The sequence below is a fragment of the Eptatretus burgeri genome, chromosome 5, assembly GCF_056783735.1.
Source record: "Eptatretus burgeri isolate ZD-2024b chromosome 5, Ebu_testis_v1, whole genome shotgun sequence".
NCBI classification, from domain to species: domain Eukaryota; kingdom Metazoa; phylum Chordata; class Myxini; order Myxiniformes; family Myxinidae; genus Eptatretus; species Eptatretus burgeri.
In genome coordinates, this window is record NC_140965.1 from 4,177,458 (window position 1) to 4,196,923 (window position 19,466).

At 43.2% G+C, this 19,466-nt stretch overlaps 2 protein-coding genes across 3 annotated transcripts in view; one reads left to right on the forward strand and one right to left on the reverse strand.

The window, feature by feature from the left end:
* Positions 1-19,466, forward strand: part of RAD51C (RAD51 paralog C) — a 100,353-nt gene that overhangs the window by 18,817 nt on the left and 62,070 nt on the right. Inside the window, exon 2 of one of the 2 annotated variants that reach the window (XM_085880477.1) lies at positions 16,976-17,173. The exons of the other annotated variant lie outside the window; for it this stretch is intronic. The gene's annotated coding sequence lies outside the window, so the exon portion shown is untranslated. The remainder of the gene's footprint in view (positions 1-16,975; positions 17,174-19,466) is intronic. 2 annotated transcript variants of the gene reach the window in all.
* Positions 1,941-17,100, reverse strand: LOC147025736 (uncharacterized). Its single transcript, XM_085880481.1, has 3 exons — positions 16,964-17,100; positions 8,488-9,875; positions 1,941-8,105 (listed from the first exon to the last, which is right to left on the reverse strand). The coding sequence occupies exon 3, from the start codon at positions 6,284-6,286 to the stop codon at positions 5,210-5,212; it is 1,077 nt and encodes a 358-aa protein (XP_085736607.1). The 5' UTR covers positions 6,287-8,105; positions 8,488-9,875; positions 16,964-17,100; the 3' UTR covers positions 1,941-5,209.

Sequence of the window (19,466 nt, forward strand, 5' to 3'; positions counted from 1 at the left end):
GGAAAGATAAGAGATGGAAGTGAACAGCTGTTTTGAAGGCCTGGAGGGAAGAGTGGGATTGAAGAGAGTGTGGGAGTTTGTTCCAAAAGTGGGGGGAAAAGAGGAATGAAAGCATGAAGGTGAGCAGTGATTCTTGATTTTGGTAGTTTTACCAGAAGGGGGTTACTGGCAGACTTTGGGTGCCCTGCGGAAATATGGGGGAGTGGGGGGGACAGACAGAGCAGGGGGGTCATATCACAGACAGAGCAGGGGGGTGGGGGGACATATCACAGACAGAGCAGGGGGGGTGAGACCGGAGAGGAGATGGTAGAAGACAGAAAGACCCCCGACCTGCCTGCGGTGAGAGAATGAGAGACCCAAAGACTCAGTCTCATCACGGGAGATACCAATGATCCTAAATTCCTTGGTTTCCACAACGTGAAGCCGAGAAATGTGAGAGGTGGGAGAACCAGCCCAGAGGGGAGAGCAGTACTCCATCAGGTTGCGGACAAAAGTTTTAAACAGCTGTCAGGGGCTGCTTTTATGACCTCCAACCCTCAACATGGAAGAAGATGTCCAGACGAACATGGAGAAAAATTCAAATTTCTGCTGAGAATGGAGGGAAGCATACAGATAAATTCTAACTGTGTGCATAGGAACTTTGTGGCCACTCTGTAGATCGTGACTTTTAAAAATGCACTTTTCTGAGTTGGAATCCAAATTATGGCTTACTCACCTATTTCTAATAAATCACAGAAATGCATTGTGAAGCGGTGGCTTTTGTTGCACCATCCAAATAATTGCAGAAATGAACATGAGAAATAAAAGGGCATGGTTAAATGATTAAATAAGTGTCACTAATTAATAACCACAATGCAAAATGCAGACATGTATATTTATTTATTTATTTATTATATTGTCGCGGTACTGGTGGTTCAGTTAATCCCCCCAACCCAAATTGTGGTGACGGGCGGTTAACACCGCCAGCCCGGATAGCTGAGCGGTTTTCCTTCTAAGGAGGCGGACACACGTTGATCCTCGGAGATTATAACACGAGTGGGAGGGGTAGGGCGCAATGGCGGAACGACAGAGGCACGGGGAAGCACAGCACGGGGGGTTATACTCGAAACCCACGGCAAATACACGAACACAGCAACTTAAAATAACTGCGGAATTTAATGAAAATGGACAATTACAAGGGACAATAATGTGATGTAAATAAATCAGTCAAGGCACCTCGACACGGACTTAAATTCAATGGAAAAACGAAATAAAAGAAAATTCTTCCTTTATTCTGGCACTTAGGTTGGTCCAGAGATGGTCTTTATGGAATTTGTGATCGAGTCACTTCATCCTGCACGTGGAGAGGCACGCAGAATATAGCGCCAAGCCGCGCTCTCACACTGGGAAAACGTACGTCAGGCGATTCGTGAGCAGTATTCAACACCAAGGTTCATAGACCCCGTGCGGCTTCATTTCACGAGCGAATATGCCGACCGTTCCTCTCTTGCACCCGGTCTGTTCACGATCGCCCACACGATGAGATGATTTCTGAGATGCCGTGATCAGGACGCGAGGCGTGCTCTCCTTCCCTCCTCAGAAATGTACACACTTCACGGTACTGCCGAAAAATCAATGGCTAGCATCTTGCTCAGTACGCTGGCCATTTTGCCTCAGCAAGAATACGAGAATCGTGTCTTCTTCATGCGTCGAAGGAAAGCCAGCTGTAAAGCCCTGTTCTTACAGGCCATCTAGCTACGTTCTCTCTTGACCGCGTGCGTCCCTCACTCTGCACTCATGCGTTCCTTCCTCTCTCTCTCTCTCTCTCTCTCTCTCTCTCTCTCTCTCTCTCTCTCTCTCTCTCTCTCTCTCTCTCTCTCTCTCTCTCTCTCTCTCTCTCTCTCTCTCTCTCTCTCTCTCTCTCTCTCTCTCTCTCTCTCTCTCTCTCTCTCTCTCTCTCTCTCTCTCTCTCTCTCTCTCTCTCTCTCTCTCTCTCTCTCTCTCTCTCTCTCTCTCTCTCTCTCTCTCTCTCTCTCTCTCTCTCTCTCTCTCTCTCTCTCTCTCTCTCTCTCTCTCTCTCTCTCTCTCTCCCCGACATCACTAAACAACCGTTCACCTCCAGGCGTGGCTTTCTCGCACCAAATCCGAGAAGGCAGAGTCTGTTTTGCACGCCTGGCTCGCTTTTTGTTATCGTTGTGGTTATTATAAAAACGCACTTCTTTCATAGTTTGTAATACAAAAACATAGGGAAAAGTCACAGAGGGGCAATTACATCTTGGGGGAACTTATCCTTAATCCCTATCTAATTGACACCGCACCACCCCTGATACGTTACACTTCAGCTCACAGTTTCCCAACTTGATAACATTGAGATGTCTCTTACGCATCCACGGACCAAACAACTATTCGATCCTAACTTTCCTATGAAATTCCTCCATCTACTCCCACAACTGCAACAATATGTTATTTTATTCAAATGTTTTCTTTGCTCAACCAAATTAGCCATGGACCAAGGTGGTTGGAGAGAAGAGATGGGTCATGGTAAAGAAATGTGAGGGAGTATTTGATTTGCTTATGGTTATGGTCTCATCAGGTCATGATCTGAAATGTTCATGATCCGATGTGCTTTGGACTGGTAACCCACATCGATACAAGGTCCAACAGAATACGGGTTGGCCTACTTGGTCTTCCCATATGAGCATGTATGGTTCATCCTATACAATTGCAAGGACATTGGAATACATCCTGGATATACAGGTAGTGGACAAAAAAATGGAAACACCTGGGTAAAGGAGGGACACCAAGCAACAGCCTCCACACAGGTGTGACCCATGTGTTAATTCAGCAAATAATATCCCAGCATGATTAGGGTTATGTATAAAAATGCTGCACAGGCCTGATTGCCTATAATTATCGCTCGCATGGCTGCAAGAGGAGAACCCCCAATGTCCCCATCCACCGAACACGTGTGGTCGGTCACCCAATGGTTTGATGAACATGACAATGATGTTATCCATATGTCATGGTCTTTTCAGTCACCAGATCTGAACCTGGGCTCTCTTTGCAAAAATACTTTACGAGCTTTGAGGAACGACGTGATGGCAGCTTTGCATTGCGACTCAGTCATGTCGAGTTCAAGAAGAAACTGGTCGAATGACATGTCTGAACCTTCTTTCATGTCTGCTAGTTTTGCTTCAATGCGCTTATAGGACTTGATGCATCACACAGGGTGTTCTTCATCAGGCCCTATTAATGGTCTCAGGAGAGTAGTTTCCTTCATTGGTGGAATTGGGAAATTTAAATGACAGATGACTTCTCCCTTTATGCGACAAGTTTTTGAGTGGTGATGGATTTGGAATTTCAGCAGATCCTTCTGGTCATCAGGCACATCAGGCACATTGTCAATGAAATCCACGATTTCTTCATCACTAGCTGTGTCAGGATTTGGAGCATCTTTGACCCACATCAACATGTGGACGTGTGGAGAGCCTCGCTGTTGAAATTCAACACGGTAGAAGTAATCAGAGAGCACACCAAGAGGAGCATGAGGATTTTTAAGAACCGTGCGAATAAACTGCTGAACACGATGGTCAAACAATCTAACAATCATGCCAGTAGTCCTGGAGCCAAGGGCAAAACATGGCATAAAAGGGCCCCAAAATCACTCTCCTGATTTGGATAGAGGACCATCTTGGACACATTTTGAGGGAAGGTGGACATCCTGAAACCCGGCAGTAAACCCAGAATTCATGGTTTTGTCAGAATTGCTGGAGACTAAAACCGTGGCAAAAGTTAGGGGTAGAGGAGATTCAAATTGACAAAGCGTCACAAGGAAACAACCTATGGTAACATATTACCACTTAGAATTGAGCTTATAGAGTCACCTATAGGATGAATGTAGGCACGATCTGATTAAGTTCAAGGTCACCAGAGGTCAAAATATGACATCATTTGACTTGCCCCAAATCTGGACCCTAAAAAACTAAAACGACCCCCAAAATAATGTAAATGAATGGATTTTTCATTTATTGATCAATTCCTGTACAGAACAAGATAGTTAATTTTTTGAAACCAGTGGTGGGAAATGTACATGTACATTAACCCTTCGGGGTCCAATTTATATCATGCTGAAATTCGAAAAAAGAACGAAAATGGCCATTCGGAGGCGAAAAGTTCAACTCACTTAAAATGTCAACATTTTGTGAATAAATGTCCTGGAATCACTCTCTATCAAATTGAGAGGTGTTGGGCAAGGAAACCAATTCGTAGTAGGTATGGATAGGGTGCCCTGGGGGGTCAAATGGAATAGTCACCAAACCAGGTGTTTTATCTATTTATTCTGTTGCTGAATTATGTGCTCAAAGTTTAAAGAATTAGTCGGCCTGAATAATAATAATACATGTAATAATTATTTTTCTCAGTTTTCTGATATCTCATGATACAGTTTCATGAGTCATCTATACAAGCCCTGGACAGGGAATCTTAAAGTGTTTACCAAGGAAACATCCAAATCAGAACTCTACCCGTTGATTCGGTATAGACAAAGGGGTGGGGCTGGGGACAGTGATTTGCTTGTACTTGTATCATATTGGATTTTTACAGCCCTTATTGGATCCCTGACAGCTACAATAAGGGCAACAGCTGATGCCAAGTTGTCGGCAAAGACAGCGTTTGGTAGCACAAGATTTGCATTTACATGGCATGGGGAAATCATCTGGTAGCAAGATCTGGAGTTGATCCGGTTGCATGATACCATCTTCTTGGCTAAACCCGAAGCTTTGTGGATCTAGTTGCGGTCTATCTAAGCAGTGTAACTGCAAGTATGTGCCATGGAATGCTCGAAGGATATCTCCTTTGATTGAATGGCTAGTGGGAGGTAGGTCCAAGATAGTTTTCTTGCTGTGGTGGTAGAGGTGGTACCTCAGCTCATCCATCGATTTACAATGCGTGCCCAATTTGTCCACATTGACAAGAAACTCTTCGACCAAGCCAAAGTCAATATCATTTGGGTCCTTTCCAAAGTCACAGAGATAATGTCCTGGATTTGCCTTCAGACCAGCAGCTTTTGTACCGAATTTGCTTGTTGAATCACAGCCAGTAAGGTGATGAAGTCGGATGAGAACTTTGCAGACATGTGTGTCCAACCTATCCGCCAAGGTATGAAGAGGTATATACGTCATGGTATTCCCCATACCAGCTCTCATCCATAGTTCTTTCAAACCATGACATTTCAGAATGTTCCAGTAATGCAATCCAAGGCCATCACATCGGTGTCGCTAGATAGCAGAACAACTCTGGTTGCTCCACAATTGACAGCATGAAGAGTATGAGGTATCATCCTCACATCTGCCTCTTTGATATCAACATCTAAATCAGCCAATGTAGTATCACAGTCACTCAAAATGGCTCTGCATGGTTCCATTTCAGGAGACACACCCACACCACTGACGACGACATCTGTCATCGCCCTTGGGTACCCCAAGATGTGGCTTCGAAGTAAACCTTGTACCTTGGCTTTGTTGGTAGAGGATGCCCAGAAGGCGTCCATTGTAACAGGCAAATGTGTATCTCCACACATTACATTCAGATCGATGGGACTGCAGCTATACCTCTGTGCTCTTTCACTGTCTTTCACGGAACCCTCCAAATATGTGTCAAAGACATAGTCAATGCGGTTGGAATTGCCACAAAGTCCAAGTGTCATATCAAGGAAGTTCGTGCAAAGTTCTCCAAAGGTTTTCACCGAGGCTATGCGCATGCGACGTAGGCATCCCATTACATAAATGATGCTGGCAGTCTTTTCCGGTTTCCACTTCGATGGTGATACATAGTCCTTTTTCTCAAGATTTTTCTCTAACTCGGTGCACAGGTCACTTTTGTTGGGTGTATTCATAAGTCCATCTCCATCGAATAGATAACTACTATCGACCAGTTCAAAGCTTAAATCCTTCATATCATATTCTCGGACACGGGCAATATTGAAGATCTTCTGTGTTTCTGCCAATTGCTTTTTGCTCACCTTGTCTTTCGTCTGGCTGCTGTTTTTCTCAGACTTCATTGATTTGAACGTCTTCAGATTGTTTTTATGGATTGTGTCAAATACCGATCTTGTCATTGTTACAAACCTTTCCATGCGGAATGTTTCACACTGTATGTTACAATTGGTTTCGAACTTGAGAAGATTCTCTCGGATTGCAGGTGACATGATTTCTTGGGTGAAGATGTTGTGCAGCGTCTGCTGCTCATCGTGGTCTCCGTCCGTGGATACGGTCACTGGATTTTCATGTTGCTTGATGTACTCTATCATATCATGGATCAAGGCTTGTTGACAAGTGAGACTGTTTCAACTGACTTAGAACATCTTGGAAATTCTTGAGGGCTGTGCATACCGTGGCATATTCCGTCACAGGGTATGGAAGAACGGGCAGAAACCCTATGATTTTCTGCGCCACATTCTCATTAGTGACAAGGGAGTTGAAGGCACTCCAGGATGGCATTGTTTGGTCCAGGCTTGTTTCTTTGATGCAGTCTTCATTCAAGTCTGCCAGATCCAATCTGCTCAAAACCCATGCAACATCTTTCTTCCTGATAGAGTCGGAGTCGCTCTGATCCATTTTGAACAAATCCTTGGGAACCTCGTACTGTGATGAAAGGTTGGGCTTCTTTGTAGGTTTGGTGTAACTTTTCAGCACTTGACAAGCTAGTTCTTCTTTGAATTGTCTTTCTCGGTGTGTTACACCCATCTCAGACATATTCGGTTTACCCATGCTATCTGACACTCCATGTGATTTGTCCTGCATAACAATCAGGACAGTATCATGACTCCCCCCAATACCAGACAGTGTGGCTTCCTCATGGTCAAAGTTATCGAATGGTGAATTCGGCAGGATTAAACATACTAGGGAGAGGGACCCAACCCTGGCTTGATTCAGTAACAAATGATGCCATGTCTGAATAATATCGGAGAATCTCATCGTAGCTAATTGCCAGTCCAAACCGATTCAGGCTATAAATCACGGTTTTTGACCTGCAAGCATTGTAAATTGATTCAGAATTCATCATGTGTAGCGGAGTTCGTTTTCTACCATTGTTCAAAATGTAGAAGATTATTTGATACACAGACAAGATCTTTTTCAATTTAGCAGTTTCAGAGTTCATTTCAGTGTTTTCAAGTTGATCCTCACTGTCGATGTCATTGCACTTAACGTCAATGTCAAAAAGTTCAGAGAAGAAATCTGCAACTAACTTCGGAATCACAATGTCTTTGTATGCCTTTTCTAGTTCACTGGCATCACAGAATTTGTTGTCCAGTTTCAAATCCTGTTCTAAGATACACCGTCTCAATTGGGCACCACAACTCTTCAACGTGTCCAAATCCAATTCCTGGCTTCCGCCTGATGCTTTTGGAACAGCGCTTCCCTCTTGTGGAACAGAATTTGTTGGACATGATGACACAGATTCGGAGGATAGTTCTCCCCTTCCTGATGCAATTTCGGATACACTGTTTGTGGCAGTACAAATCTGCTCCAAACACGGCATTTACATCTTGAAGATCACATGTCCGTGTAAAAACTTCATCCTGAAGTAAGGAAGCTGCCTGGAGGAACGATTCTGCTCTTTCTTTTTCAGATATTCAGTACTTGGTGTACACGTTGTTATGTTTTGCATTTCCACATACAAAATACTTTTTTGCGAAGAGATCGACGTCCTCTGACCGACATGCTGAATCCCGTGAGGCTGCTATTGACCGTAGTGACCGTTGGTCAGCAGACGAGGTACTCTACCTTGGGCTGGGGTTAGCATTACCTGGGTCAGCTGCAGTGGAGCTGAAGTTTGATTGCCTAAGTTTTTTTAAGTATCTTCTTATGTGTGTACTTTTTGTAACAGTCATTGCTAACATGATACGTAATTTTACTGTGGTAAGCTTGCTTCAGTCTTTCAAAAACAATGTCCTTTCTAATGCCTGCTGCTTCGATTATTCGTGCCCTACCATTGTCTGTGCTTCGTAGTTTCATGTTCAAGATCAGTCTTCTGACATATGATTCACTTCTCGGTATTGTTGGAGAGGGTCGGTGATGGCGACGTCGTCCTCAGCCGTTTACTTGGTAAATCAGCCATCTCATTTCCTGGAAAACAGAATGAGCTTGCAATTAAAATCTTACAGTGTCCATAGTGGGGCCCCATTTCCAAACCACCAGCACTACTGTGCTAACTCGTGACATATTGATTAGGGCCCATAGAATAGCTATAGGCGAGACCTTTAGGTATTCCGCGGATCTGATGTTTGTGGAACACGGTTGTGGGAACAACTTCCCATAAACTGAGACAGATCAGTCATCTTTTTGACAGAATTTACAGTGTCATCAATCACATGGATTTCTTGATGGTATTTTCCTCCATTCTTTGGGGACAATCTGCGTGAATTTTATGCTGTACGGCAATGGTTTGCTATGCAATATGTATACAATCAGTTAATATTTAGCACCATTGTTTAACTAATGTACTTACCTGATGCAATTTCCATGAAAATCGATGAGCTGATTAGATGAGCTTCATGATGCCATGCAGACCGATGTTTTAACTGGGGATTCCCACCTGGGAGTGCCCCAGGTAGATTCCCCGTCCAGGGCTAGCCTCTGTCACCCAGACACAGCTTCGAATCTCGGGATTCGCACGGCGCCTGGGTCGCTTCGAAATATTTCTGTAATGAGAGGGGGTTTGCCTTGCCTAACACCTCTCAATGATTCCAAGACATTTATTCACAAAATGTTGACATTTTAAGTGAGTTGAACTTTTCGCCTCCGAATGGCCATTTTCGTTCTTTTTTCGAATTTCAGCAAGATATAAATTGGACCCCAAAGGGTTAATGTACATGTACATTTCCCACCACTGGTTTCAAAAACTTACCTATCTTGTTCTGTACAAGAATTGATCAATAAATGAAAAATCCATTCATTTACATTATTTTGGGGGTCATTTTAGTTTTTTTAGGGTCCAGATTTTGGGCAAGAGTCAAATGACGTCATATTTTGACCTCTGGTGACCTTGAACTTAAACCAATCAGATCGTGCCTACATTCATCCTATAGGTGACTCTATAAGCTCAATTCTAAGTGGTAATATGTTACCATAGGTTGTTTCCTTGTGACGCTTTGTCAATTTGAATCTCCTCTACCCCTAACTTTTGCCACGGTTTTAGTCTAGCAATTCTGACAAAACCATGAATTCTGGGTTTACTGCCGGGTTTCAGGATGTCCACCCTCCCTCAAAATGTGTCCAAGATGGTCCTCTATCCAAATCAGGAGAGTGATTTTGGGGCCCTTTTATGCCACTTTTTGCCCTTGGCTCCAGGACTACAGTCCATCTTAGCAATGTCATCGTCCCCATAGTCAATGTTCTTGAATAACTTTCCAAGAGTTTTGAGCAATTCAGGCCACTTCGTATCAGCTGCGGACAGAGGCAAACCACGGGGGTAGAACGAGCTGACTAATCATTGCAAATAAGTCGTTCTTGCGATCTCCAAGTAAGTGTCGTGGATATTTTGAACACCTTGAAACAGAAAGGACTTTGTAATTAAATTGAGACTGTTTATTCAGTCACGAAATAAAAGGCGACACGTACACACATAGCCTGTTGCAAATCCCAGGCAGTCTCTCCCCTTACATGGGTTACATCGAGTATATATGTAATCTTACCAAGGCATGGTTATATTTTATGAGCTATAGTTCGAAAGGACTGATCAATCATGAACAAAGAAAGAGAGGCTTTGAGAAAGCACAGATGCGTCTTGTAAAGTGAAGATCACATACACAGCATGAAAAACGGTTCCTTATCTGAGTTTTACTCCAGATGGTCCAGATGAGGGAGTAAGGGAATGTGATTCTTTGCTCAGGCCATCTGTGGGACAATGGAGCATAGATAAGGTTGACAAGATTTTTACTACTCTGGCAAAATGTGCACACTGCGTACAAACCTCTCTCCTTGCTTTTCCCAGTATATATTTATTAAATTCTTTCTAAATCACTAAGGCTAATGAGCATTTTACCTCATTATAAATTTAATTAAAATTCATTTTACTACATAAGGAGGCAAATTTCTCAGAGTACGAAAGATGTAATACCCTTCGTCAAGTTTGATTACCTGTTCAGCACCACGATTTGAAAGCACCACCACACTACTACCACTACTTGCACTTGACCAGCAGTGATTTTATTTATTTGTTTTTTGCCATGACGGACAGCAAGAGCAATTTAGGCAGAAATCTGATTCATCTGAATTAATTATTTTTAGCTTGACGAAAATGTTTGGAACAGACAATGCGACTCGACGGTCAATGCGACTGTATTTTGAGTGTTCTTTAACCTCCACCATCTTCGAAGATGGATGGAGGTTACTGTTTTCACCCCTTTCTGTTTCTTTGTTTGTTTGTTTGTTTGTAAACAGTATTACGGAAAAACTCCTCGACAGATTTCGACAAAACTTGGTGGGGGGGGGTGAGGTATGGTCCAAGGATCATGCCATTAAATTTTGGACTTGGTCCCCCCCCCCAAAAAAAATTAAGAGAAATTTTTTTTTTTTTTTGCATTTCTACATGTTTTAAGTGATTTCCAACCCCCCCAAAAAAAATTGTTACCTCCCCCCCAAAAAATTGTTAGAGGAAATTTTTTTTTTGCATTTCTACATGTTTTAAGTGATTTCCAACCCCCCCTCAAAAAAATTGTTACCCCCCCAAAAAAGGGGGGAAATTTTTTTTTTTGCATTTCTACATGTTTTAAGTGATTTCCAACCCCCAAAAAAATTGTTAGAGAAATTTTTTTTGCATTTCTACATGTTTTAAGTGATTTCCAACCCCCCCAAAAATTTGTAACCCCCCCCCCAAAAAAAATTGTTCGAGAAAAAAGAATTTTTTTTTGCATTTCTACATGTTTTAAGTGATTTCCAACCCCCAAAAAATTACCCACCCAAAAAAAATTGTTAGAGAAAAATTTTTTTTTGCATTTCCACATATTTTAAGTGATTTCCAACCCCCAAAAAATTACCTCCCCCCCAAAAAATTGTTAGAGGAAATTTTTTTTTTGCATTTCTACATGTTTTAAGTGATTTCCAACTCCCCCTCAAAAAAATTGTTACCCCCCCCAAAAAAAGGGGGAAATTTTTTTTGCATTTCTACATATTTTAAGTGATTTCCACCCACCCCAAAAAAAATTGTTAGAGAAATTTTTTTTTTGCATTTCTACATGTTTTAAGCGATTTCCAACCCCCCAAAAAAAATTGTTAACCCCCCCCCAAAAAAATTGTTAGAGAATTTTTTTTTGCATTTCTACATGTTTTAAGTGATTTCCAACCCCCCCCCAAAAAATTACCCACCCAAAAAAAAATTGTTAGAGAAAAAATTTTTTTTTTGCATTTCCACATATTTTAAGTGATTTCCAACCCCCCCAAAAAATTACCTCCCCCCCAAAAAATTGTTAGAGGAAATTTTTTTTTTTGCATTTCTACATGTTTTAAGTGATTTCCAACTCCCCCTCAAAAAAATTGTTACCCCCCCCAATAAAGGGGGGAATTTTTTTTTTGCATTTCTACATGTTTTAAGTGATTTCCACCCACCCCCCAAAAAAAATTGTTAGAGAAATTTTTTTTTTTGCATTTCTACATGTTTTAAGCGATTTCCAACCCCCCCAAAAAAATTGTTAACCCCCCCCAAAAAAATTGTTAGAGAATTTTTTTTTGCATTTCTACATGTTTTAAGTGATTTCCAACCCCCCCAAAAAAATTACCCACCCAAAAAAAAATTGTTAGAGAAAAATTTTTTTTTTTTGCATTTCCACATATTTTAAGTGATTTCCAACCCCCCCAAAAAATTACCTCCCCCCCAAAAAATTGTTAGAGGAAATTTTTTTTTTTGCATTTCTACATGTTTTAAGTGATTTCCAACTCCCCCTCAAAAAAATTGTTACCCCCCCAAAAAAAGGGGGGAAATTTTTTTTTGCATTTCTACATGTTTTAAGTGATTTCCACCCCCCCCCAAAAAAAATTGTTACCCCCACCCAAAAAGAAAGAATTTTTTTTGCATTTCTACATGTTTAAAGTGATTTCCAACCCTTCCCCCCAAAAAATTGTTACCCCCCCCCCAAAAGAAATTGTTAGAGAAAATTTTTTTGCATTTCTACATATTTTAAGTGATTTCCAACCCCCCAAAAATTGTTACCCCCCCCAAAAATGAAAAAAAATTTTTTTTTCATTTCTACATGTTTTAAGTGATTTCCAACCCCCCAAAATTGTTACCCCCCCAAAAAAAAATTGTTAGAGAAATTTTTTTTTTGCATTTCTACATATTTTAAGTGATTTCGACCCCCCAAAAAATTTGTTACCTCCCCCCCCCAAAAAAAATTGTTAGAGAAATTTTTTTTGCATTTCTACATGTTTTAAGTGATTTCCAACCCCCCCCCCAAAATTGTTACCCCCACCCAAAAAAAAGAATTTTTGGGCATTTCTACATGTTTTGTGATTTCCAACCCCCCCAAAAAATTGTTAGAGAAAAAAAAATTCTTTTTTGCATTTCTACATATTTTAAGTGATTTCCAACCCCCCCCCCAAAAAAAAATGGAGAAAAGAACTATAACTCTGTCAGCACTGTTGACATATTTAATGAATAAGATATAAGGTTCACTTGAGTGACCCAGCAGTATTGGCGGCGGAGGTTTTGCACTCTCCCGAGTGCTCCCCCTCTAGTTTTAATATTGTTTTTATATTTTAATATTATTATTGTTGCGGCTCTGTGAAGCCGGCACTCCCGCCGAGGCAATGGCACACAACATATAGCATTCCCGAGACGGTTATTTCATTAGTACTCCTTTTAGATAGTCCTTCCCTTCTGTCTAGTGGCTTTATGGGACAAAATGCATTGAGAGCTTTTCGGCAGGTCTTTATTCCCATTCTTCATTTACTTTACTACACACACACACACACACACACACACACACACACACACACACACACACACACACACACACACACACACACACACACACACACACACACACACACACACACACACCACCTCTCCTTAACGCATGCCTGCACGCAAGCAGCTCATTTGCATAAGCACACCATTTCCATTCAAGCCTCACGCCATTAACCAACCGATGCTCACCTCAAACCTTCACCAGACCCAGACCACAATGCCACAGCATTTATCCAACCACCACAACACCTTCCTAAAAATCCCCACATCAACCCACAACCGAAGCTCTCTTACCTTCGCCATTAACTGCCACAACCACTGCCTCAACCACCAGGAATTGCCATGCTGGGAGCTCACCACTACACAATCGCTCCGATTCGCGAGACCACCATCACCACCACCAATGCCGACACTGCCTTTTGGGACCAACAGCGAACAAGGGAGCAGCCCGGACCATTAGAGATACTCTGGTCTGGACATTCTGGCATCTAGCTCAGGACACGAGTGTGCGCTAGGTACAATTCAACGTCATGGGGATTCCGCTCAACTGCAACCCTCATTGGGTGTCCAGCTAGTGTTCATGGCCGGAGAGCACCACCAGATACCCTGGAGCCATGTTATTCTCGGAGAGCCATTGTGTGACCAGGCGCAGAACAAATGAGGGCATTTCCAGTGCAAGCATCCATGCACCAATGGGGGCACGGGGAAACGCCCAGAGCCTGCCTGTTCTGCCTCCCAAATTCAGCCCCCACTGGGGGATTATAAAAGATGGCTCTGTTCTCTCTCTCTCTCTCTCTCTCTCTCTCTCTCTCTCTCTCTCTCTCTCTCTCTCTCTCTCTCTCTCTCTCTCTCTCTCTCTCTCTCTCTCTCTCTCTCTCTCTCTCTCTCTCTCTCTCGTCTGGCCCGCCCTTTCTTATTCCTGGGGTCACGGAGTGGTGGAACAGAACGGAGTCCATCTGCGAGTGGGAGACACCAGACCGAGCGCCGCCTTAGCTTTTTTTTTTTTTTTTTTTGTATACCTTGGTCGAGGCTCGTATGAGAGCTAACACACAACTCACAGCAAGGAGGCATGAGACAAGAGGGGCGGGAGTGGAAGGGACAAAACAGTGGGGAACAGACACATTCGGTGAACTGTGGAAGGGAGAGGGATGGGGATGGGACGGGGAACATGGCGAAGAGAAGATGGACATTTCAGGGACTTTCAGCAAGGAAAGCAGGAGAAATGAAGGAAGTGGGCTTGGGTGGATTATCGGGGGTAGAAAAGATCGAGGATTTGGATGGGGGAAGATAAGAGGTGGTGGTGAACAGCTGTTTTGAAAGCCTGGAGGGAAGAATGGGAAAGAATAGAGTGAGGAAGTTTATTCCAAAGGCGGGAAAAAAGAGGAATGAAAGAGTGAAGATGAGCAGTGATTCGTGATTTTGGTAGTTTTACCAGAAGGGGGTTATTGGCGGACCTTGAGCGCCCTGTGGAAATGTGGTGGGGACAAATCGCAGAGAGAGCAGGGGGGGGCAAGGCTGGAGAGGAGTCGGTAGAAGACAGAAAGACCACCGACCAACCTGCGGTGATTGAGTGAGAGGCCCAAAGACTCAGCTTCATTGCGGGAGATGCTGATGATCTTAAATGCCCTGGTTTCGACAGCGGGAAGCCGAGAAAGGTGGGAGGCAGGAGCACCAGCCCAGAGGGGAGAGCAGTACTCCATCAGGCTACGGACAAAAGCTTTGTAAGTGGTCAGGAGCTCAAGAGGGCCGAGGAAGGACTTAGCACGACGGAGGATTCCCAGTCGGCGACTGGCTTTTGAGGCGAGTTTGGAAATGTGAGTTTCCCAGGAAAGGTCATGGCAGATAGTGAGACCTAGAAGCTTGAAAGAAAAGACTTCTTCCAGAGGATTGTTGAGAAAGTGGATGGGGGGGTTTTGTAAACGGTCCTTTCGAAGAGACATAGTGAGAGTGTGAGATTTGTCTGGATTGAAAGACATGTTCCACGTGTTGGACCAGTTTGTGATTTTATCCAGATCTGCAGTGAGCGAAGAAGCTGCTGCTTGCCGGTCTGAGGGATGACAGATGGTACGGCAGAGGGTGGAGTCGTCGGCAAAGAGAAATAGAGGATTTTCCAGAGAGTCCGAGAGATCATTGATGAAAACCAGAAAAAGAACAGGGCCCAGAACGCTACCTTGAGGAACTCCAGCCTGCACAGGAAGAGGGGATGAAAGAACTCCATTTAGGGCCACACGTTGACTGCGACAGGAGAGGAAGTCTGCGAGCCATGAGTGGAGATGGCCTTGAATACCATGGGAAGAGAGTTTGGTGAGTAGGGCAGGGTGCCAGACTGTGTCAAAAGCATGTGATATGTCCAGGGATACGGCTCGGATTTCCTGTCTGGCATTGAGGACCTCCATCCATTGATGGGAGAGCAGAAGCAGCATATCCAGGGTAGAGTGACCTGGTCTGAAACCAAATTGATGATTGGAAATCAAGCCATTGGAGAAGAGGAAGGATTTCATGTCTGAAGCGATGATGGATTCCATCACCTTGCTGATGATTGGGAGAAGGCTGATTGGTCTGTAGTTACAGGAATCTGTTTTTGCACCTTTTTTATGCAGGGCAGTGATGTTATCAGATTTCCAAGCAGATGGCAGATGACCTTGGGCAAATGAGAGGGTGAATAGAACAGAGAGAGGGTGAGCAAGAGCAGAAGAGCAGGCTTTGAGGACACGTGGGCTGATGCCGTCTGGACCGGTTGCAGCTTGTTAAACACTTAACGAACAGACCAATTTCCACTCACGGTAGTCTATCCCCTCACACGTTCTTTTCATTGTTTCCAAAACCCCCATCTTTACACCTTCCTCACTGCATTACACCACCAATCACCACTTCGTACCTCCTCCAACCACGCACCTGAGACAACCACAGTTTTCCTCCCCTCCTTCCCCTCCTAAGTGACTGGGAAGCATGGGCCTGTCAACTGTGCCAGGTACAAAAGAGGTCAAAAACACCTCAAACTTTCTTGCTTTCTAATTTCCTCGGGTATTTGTCTGATGGCACCTGTAATGTTAATATAAGATAAGATTGTAGTATTAGATCGGGTTGGCTCTGCACTGTGTCCTCTTTTGTAAATACTTGCATTTCTTTAGCCGCATCCCACGGATCCTTGCTTTCCCCTGCTGTATGTATTCCTGTGTAATAAAACCCATTGTTTGCTTTTTGTACACATGCTTTTCCTCACACTCACTTGTATAAATGTACCCAGTTCCTCGTGTCTTTTCCTCCATTGGTCCAGTGTAGTCTGAACGTAGTGCTAGCCGGGAAGTTTTACCCCACCGATTGGCTCTTGTTAACCGGTGCGTACTTGGCAGCTCCGCTCGGCTGCACCCGATAGGTCAGTTCCACACAAGTACACATTGAGGGCACGAGACCCCCCTTGGCGCGGTTATCCACAGGTAAGGTACCACACGAAGTAGTGAAACCCTGCCAGGATTGGCAGTACCAATGGGCATTTGTGGTTGCTGAACAACCCGCCGGAGTGTGGAGTTATCTGTGCTCGGTGGCCTCAGGACCGAGTGTTCAGAAGGAACTCGAGCACTTCCCTTCATGGCGAAACTCGAACCCCGGATCCGAAACGTTATATTTCATATTGATATGAATAGCCGAATTTGTCCGAACAGTGTAGACTGCTTTTGCTACATATGTGGCAAGTGTCTGCCTTGTAACCAATGGAAAAACATAACCAATCATCTCAAGGTCACATACAAGTACTACTTCGGTTGCAAGGTGGGCGACCAAGACAAGACATGGGCACCACACACACGTTGCACTGTTTGTATCTCCGGACTGACAATGGTTTAATGGGAAACGAATGTCGCCATCCCAATGGTGTGGCGGGAGCCCGAGAATCATCTAAATGATTGTTCCTTGTGCATGGTTAAAGTGGCTGGGTTCACAAAGAAAAAGAAAAACAAGATAACATATCTCGATTGCAAGTCAGCACAAAAATCTGGGCCACATGACTAGGACAATCCCATACCTGTTCCACCAGCTGCCGTGAGCGTTGAAAGTGATACTGATGATACTGGGCTTTACGAACCAGCAGAGTTGGAGTCGGTGAAACAACCTCACCTCGTCAACCTGGACGAGTTAAATGACCTTGGAAGGGACCTTGAGCTGTCTTTGCATTTTCTTCATTCACACTTGGACTTCTTTCCAGGCAACCTTGGTGCTGTGAGGAATAAGCATGGTGAGTGGTTCCAACAAGCTATGAGCACAATTGAGACTTGCTATCAGGGGTGTTCAAACCCCAAAATGATGGGGGACTACTGCTGCTTTCTTCAGAGACAAAACACTGTTGGTCACAAACGTAAAAGCAAGTGCTTAAAGCATTTCTAAACAATCCATGTATACTTTATACAACGTGTTTATGTTGTTCAATGTGCTTCAGTTTATGGTTAACAGTTACTATATATTATACGATGTGTTTATATTGTGAAAATGTGCTTGGTGTTTTAAAAAACAAACAACACCTGAAAAATGCTATTTTTCTGGAACTAAAAATCCTGACATGCTAAGTCAATTCTGACTTCACATTTGGAATCACATGGTCAAATTAAAGGACATTTACATTTACTTCTGTCGCAGATGGAACTTTTTTTTTTTTGGCCAGTGATGGACGTAAACATCCAGTTAGACACACCATGTCAAATTGTAAATGAGTGATTAGATCTTACTAAACCAAATATCTGTAGATTACTTAACAGTACTAGAATTAAGATCAATACTTAAAAAAATAACTAAAGGAGGTTTGGCAAATCATTAACAGATTAATGGAAGAGAATGATCAAGAGGAACTCACAATCCAACATATAGAAGAAATATTGTGTCTATGATCTGACCCTGTGTACCACCAACACGTATGCAAAATGTGGTGGAGATCAGGCCAGCCCTGTTTTTTTTCTGATTTTCAGAAAGAAAAAAAAAATGTGTACACAGTCTCGGCTCATGGAAGAGCTGGTGCACTGAATGGATTAGGACGCAAAATATGCATTATGGGGTGGACAAGTTTGACACAGAGGATGCATGGAGTGGACAAAATGGATGCAGGAGGAAACTCCCAAGGAGGGAAAACTGGAAGTTTGAAAGGATGGATGGAGTAGGGTGGGGTTAACAAGGTTAGAAAAGATCATGGTTTTTGGATTGGGGACGATCTGAGATGGTGGTGAACAACTGTCTTGAAAACTTGGAGCGAAGAATAAGATTGAAGAGGATGTGGAAGTTGATTCCACAGGCAGGAAAAAGAGGAATAAATGATTGGAGGTGAACAGGGATCCGGGATTTAGGTAGTTTCACCAGAAGGGGGTTGATGGTGGACCGTGTGAGCCCTGCACAAAGCAGGGAAAAAGTAGAGGGTGAAAGACCAGAAAGGAGGTGGTGGAAGACAGAGAGACCACCGACCTGTTTGCGATGGCAAAGTAATAAGCCCATAGACTCAGTTTCGTCGAAAGAGATTCCAATAATCTTAAAGACCTTGGTTTTCATAGCATAAAGTTGGGAAAGATGTAAGGTAGGGGAACCAACCCAGAGGGGAGAGCAGTACTCCATAAAGTTGTGGATGAAAGCTTTGTAGGTGGATAGGAGTTCAGGTGTGCCAAGTAAGGATTTCTTCATACAATGGATACCCAGTCGGTGGATGGCTTTGGAGGCCAACTTTGAAATGTGGTTTGCCGAGGAAAAAAATGTAAATAAAGTTTAACAAAGGATGATGTGAAATTAACATCTTTACAGCAATCCTTTAAATCACTGTTCTTCATTGCACGGCCACTGCAATGAAGCCACTGGTGGCCTAAAGTGTGGCCCCTGACGTGCGGCCAATAATACACAAATGTGAAAACATCACATCATAACCACATCATAAACATCACGTCATAATCCGCCATAAATGCGATCAAATTGACACAACGGTTTCAAATGAGTGTTCCAACACGAAGCATAAAAGTAACATCACTATATCAGTAGATGGCAGTTGACAAACAATTATGTTTGCACCCCAGGTAACCACAACGAAGAAGAGTACATGGAGGGGGGCCTAATAGCAGCCATTACGGAGTCCTGCAGGCGGTGTGGCGGCTCTCATATTGATACCTTATTGGCAAAAGTGGCCCCTCTAAAGAATAGTGAAGATAATTGCTTTAAATTATAATTCTGTATTTTAGGAATAGCTGATATTGTACAATTAAAAAACATAATTGCAGAATTGTGAGGAAATATGACTGTGTGTGTGTGTGTGTGTGTGTGTGTGTGTGTGTGTGTGTGTGTGTGTATGTGTGTATGTGTGTGTGTGTGTGTGTGTGTGTGTGTGTGTGTGTGTGTGTGTGTGTGTATCCATCACGTTTTATTCTAATCCTTTCCTGCTGTTGTAGAATAATATATATGGTAAAAATCCTGGGCAGTAAACTCCCACCCATCATTGATACAGACCAACTACTCTCCAGCTCTGATCGTGTTCACCTTATACACCTCTGCCGTAGACACCAACC

What these genes read in the sequence shown, in the direction of transcription:
- LOC147025736 (XM_085880481.1), bottom strand. Translation starts at nt 6,286, where the DNA reads ATGATAGAGTACATCAAGCAACATGAAAATCCAGTGACCGTATCCACG.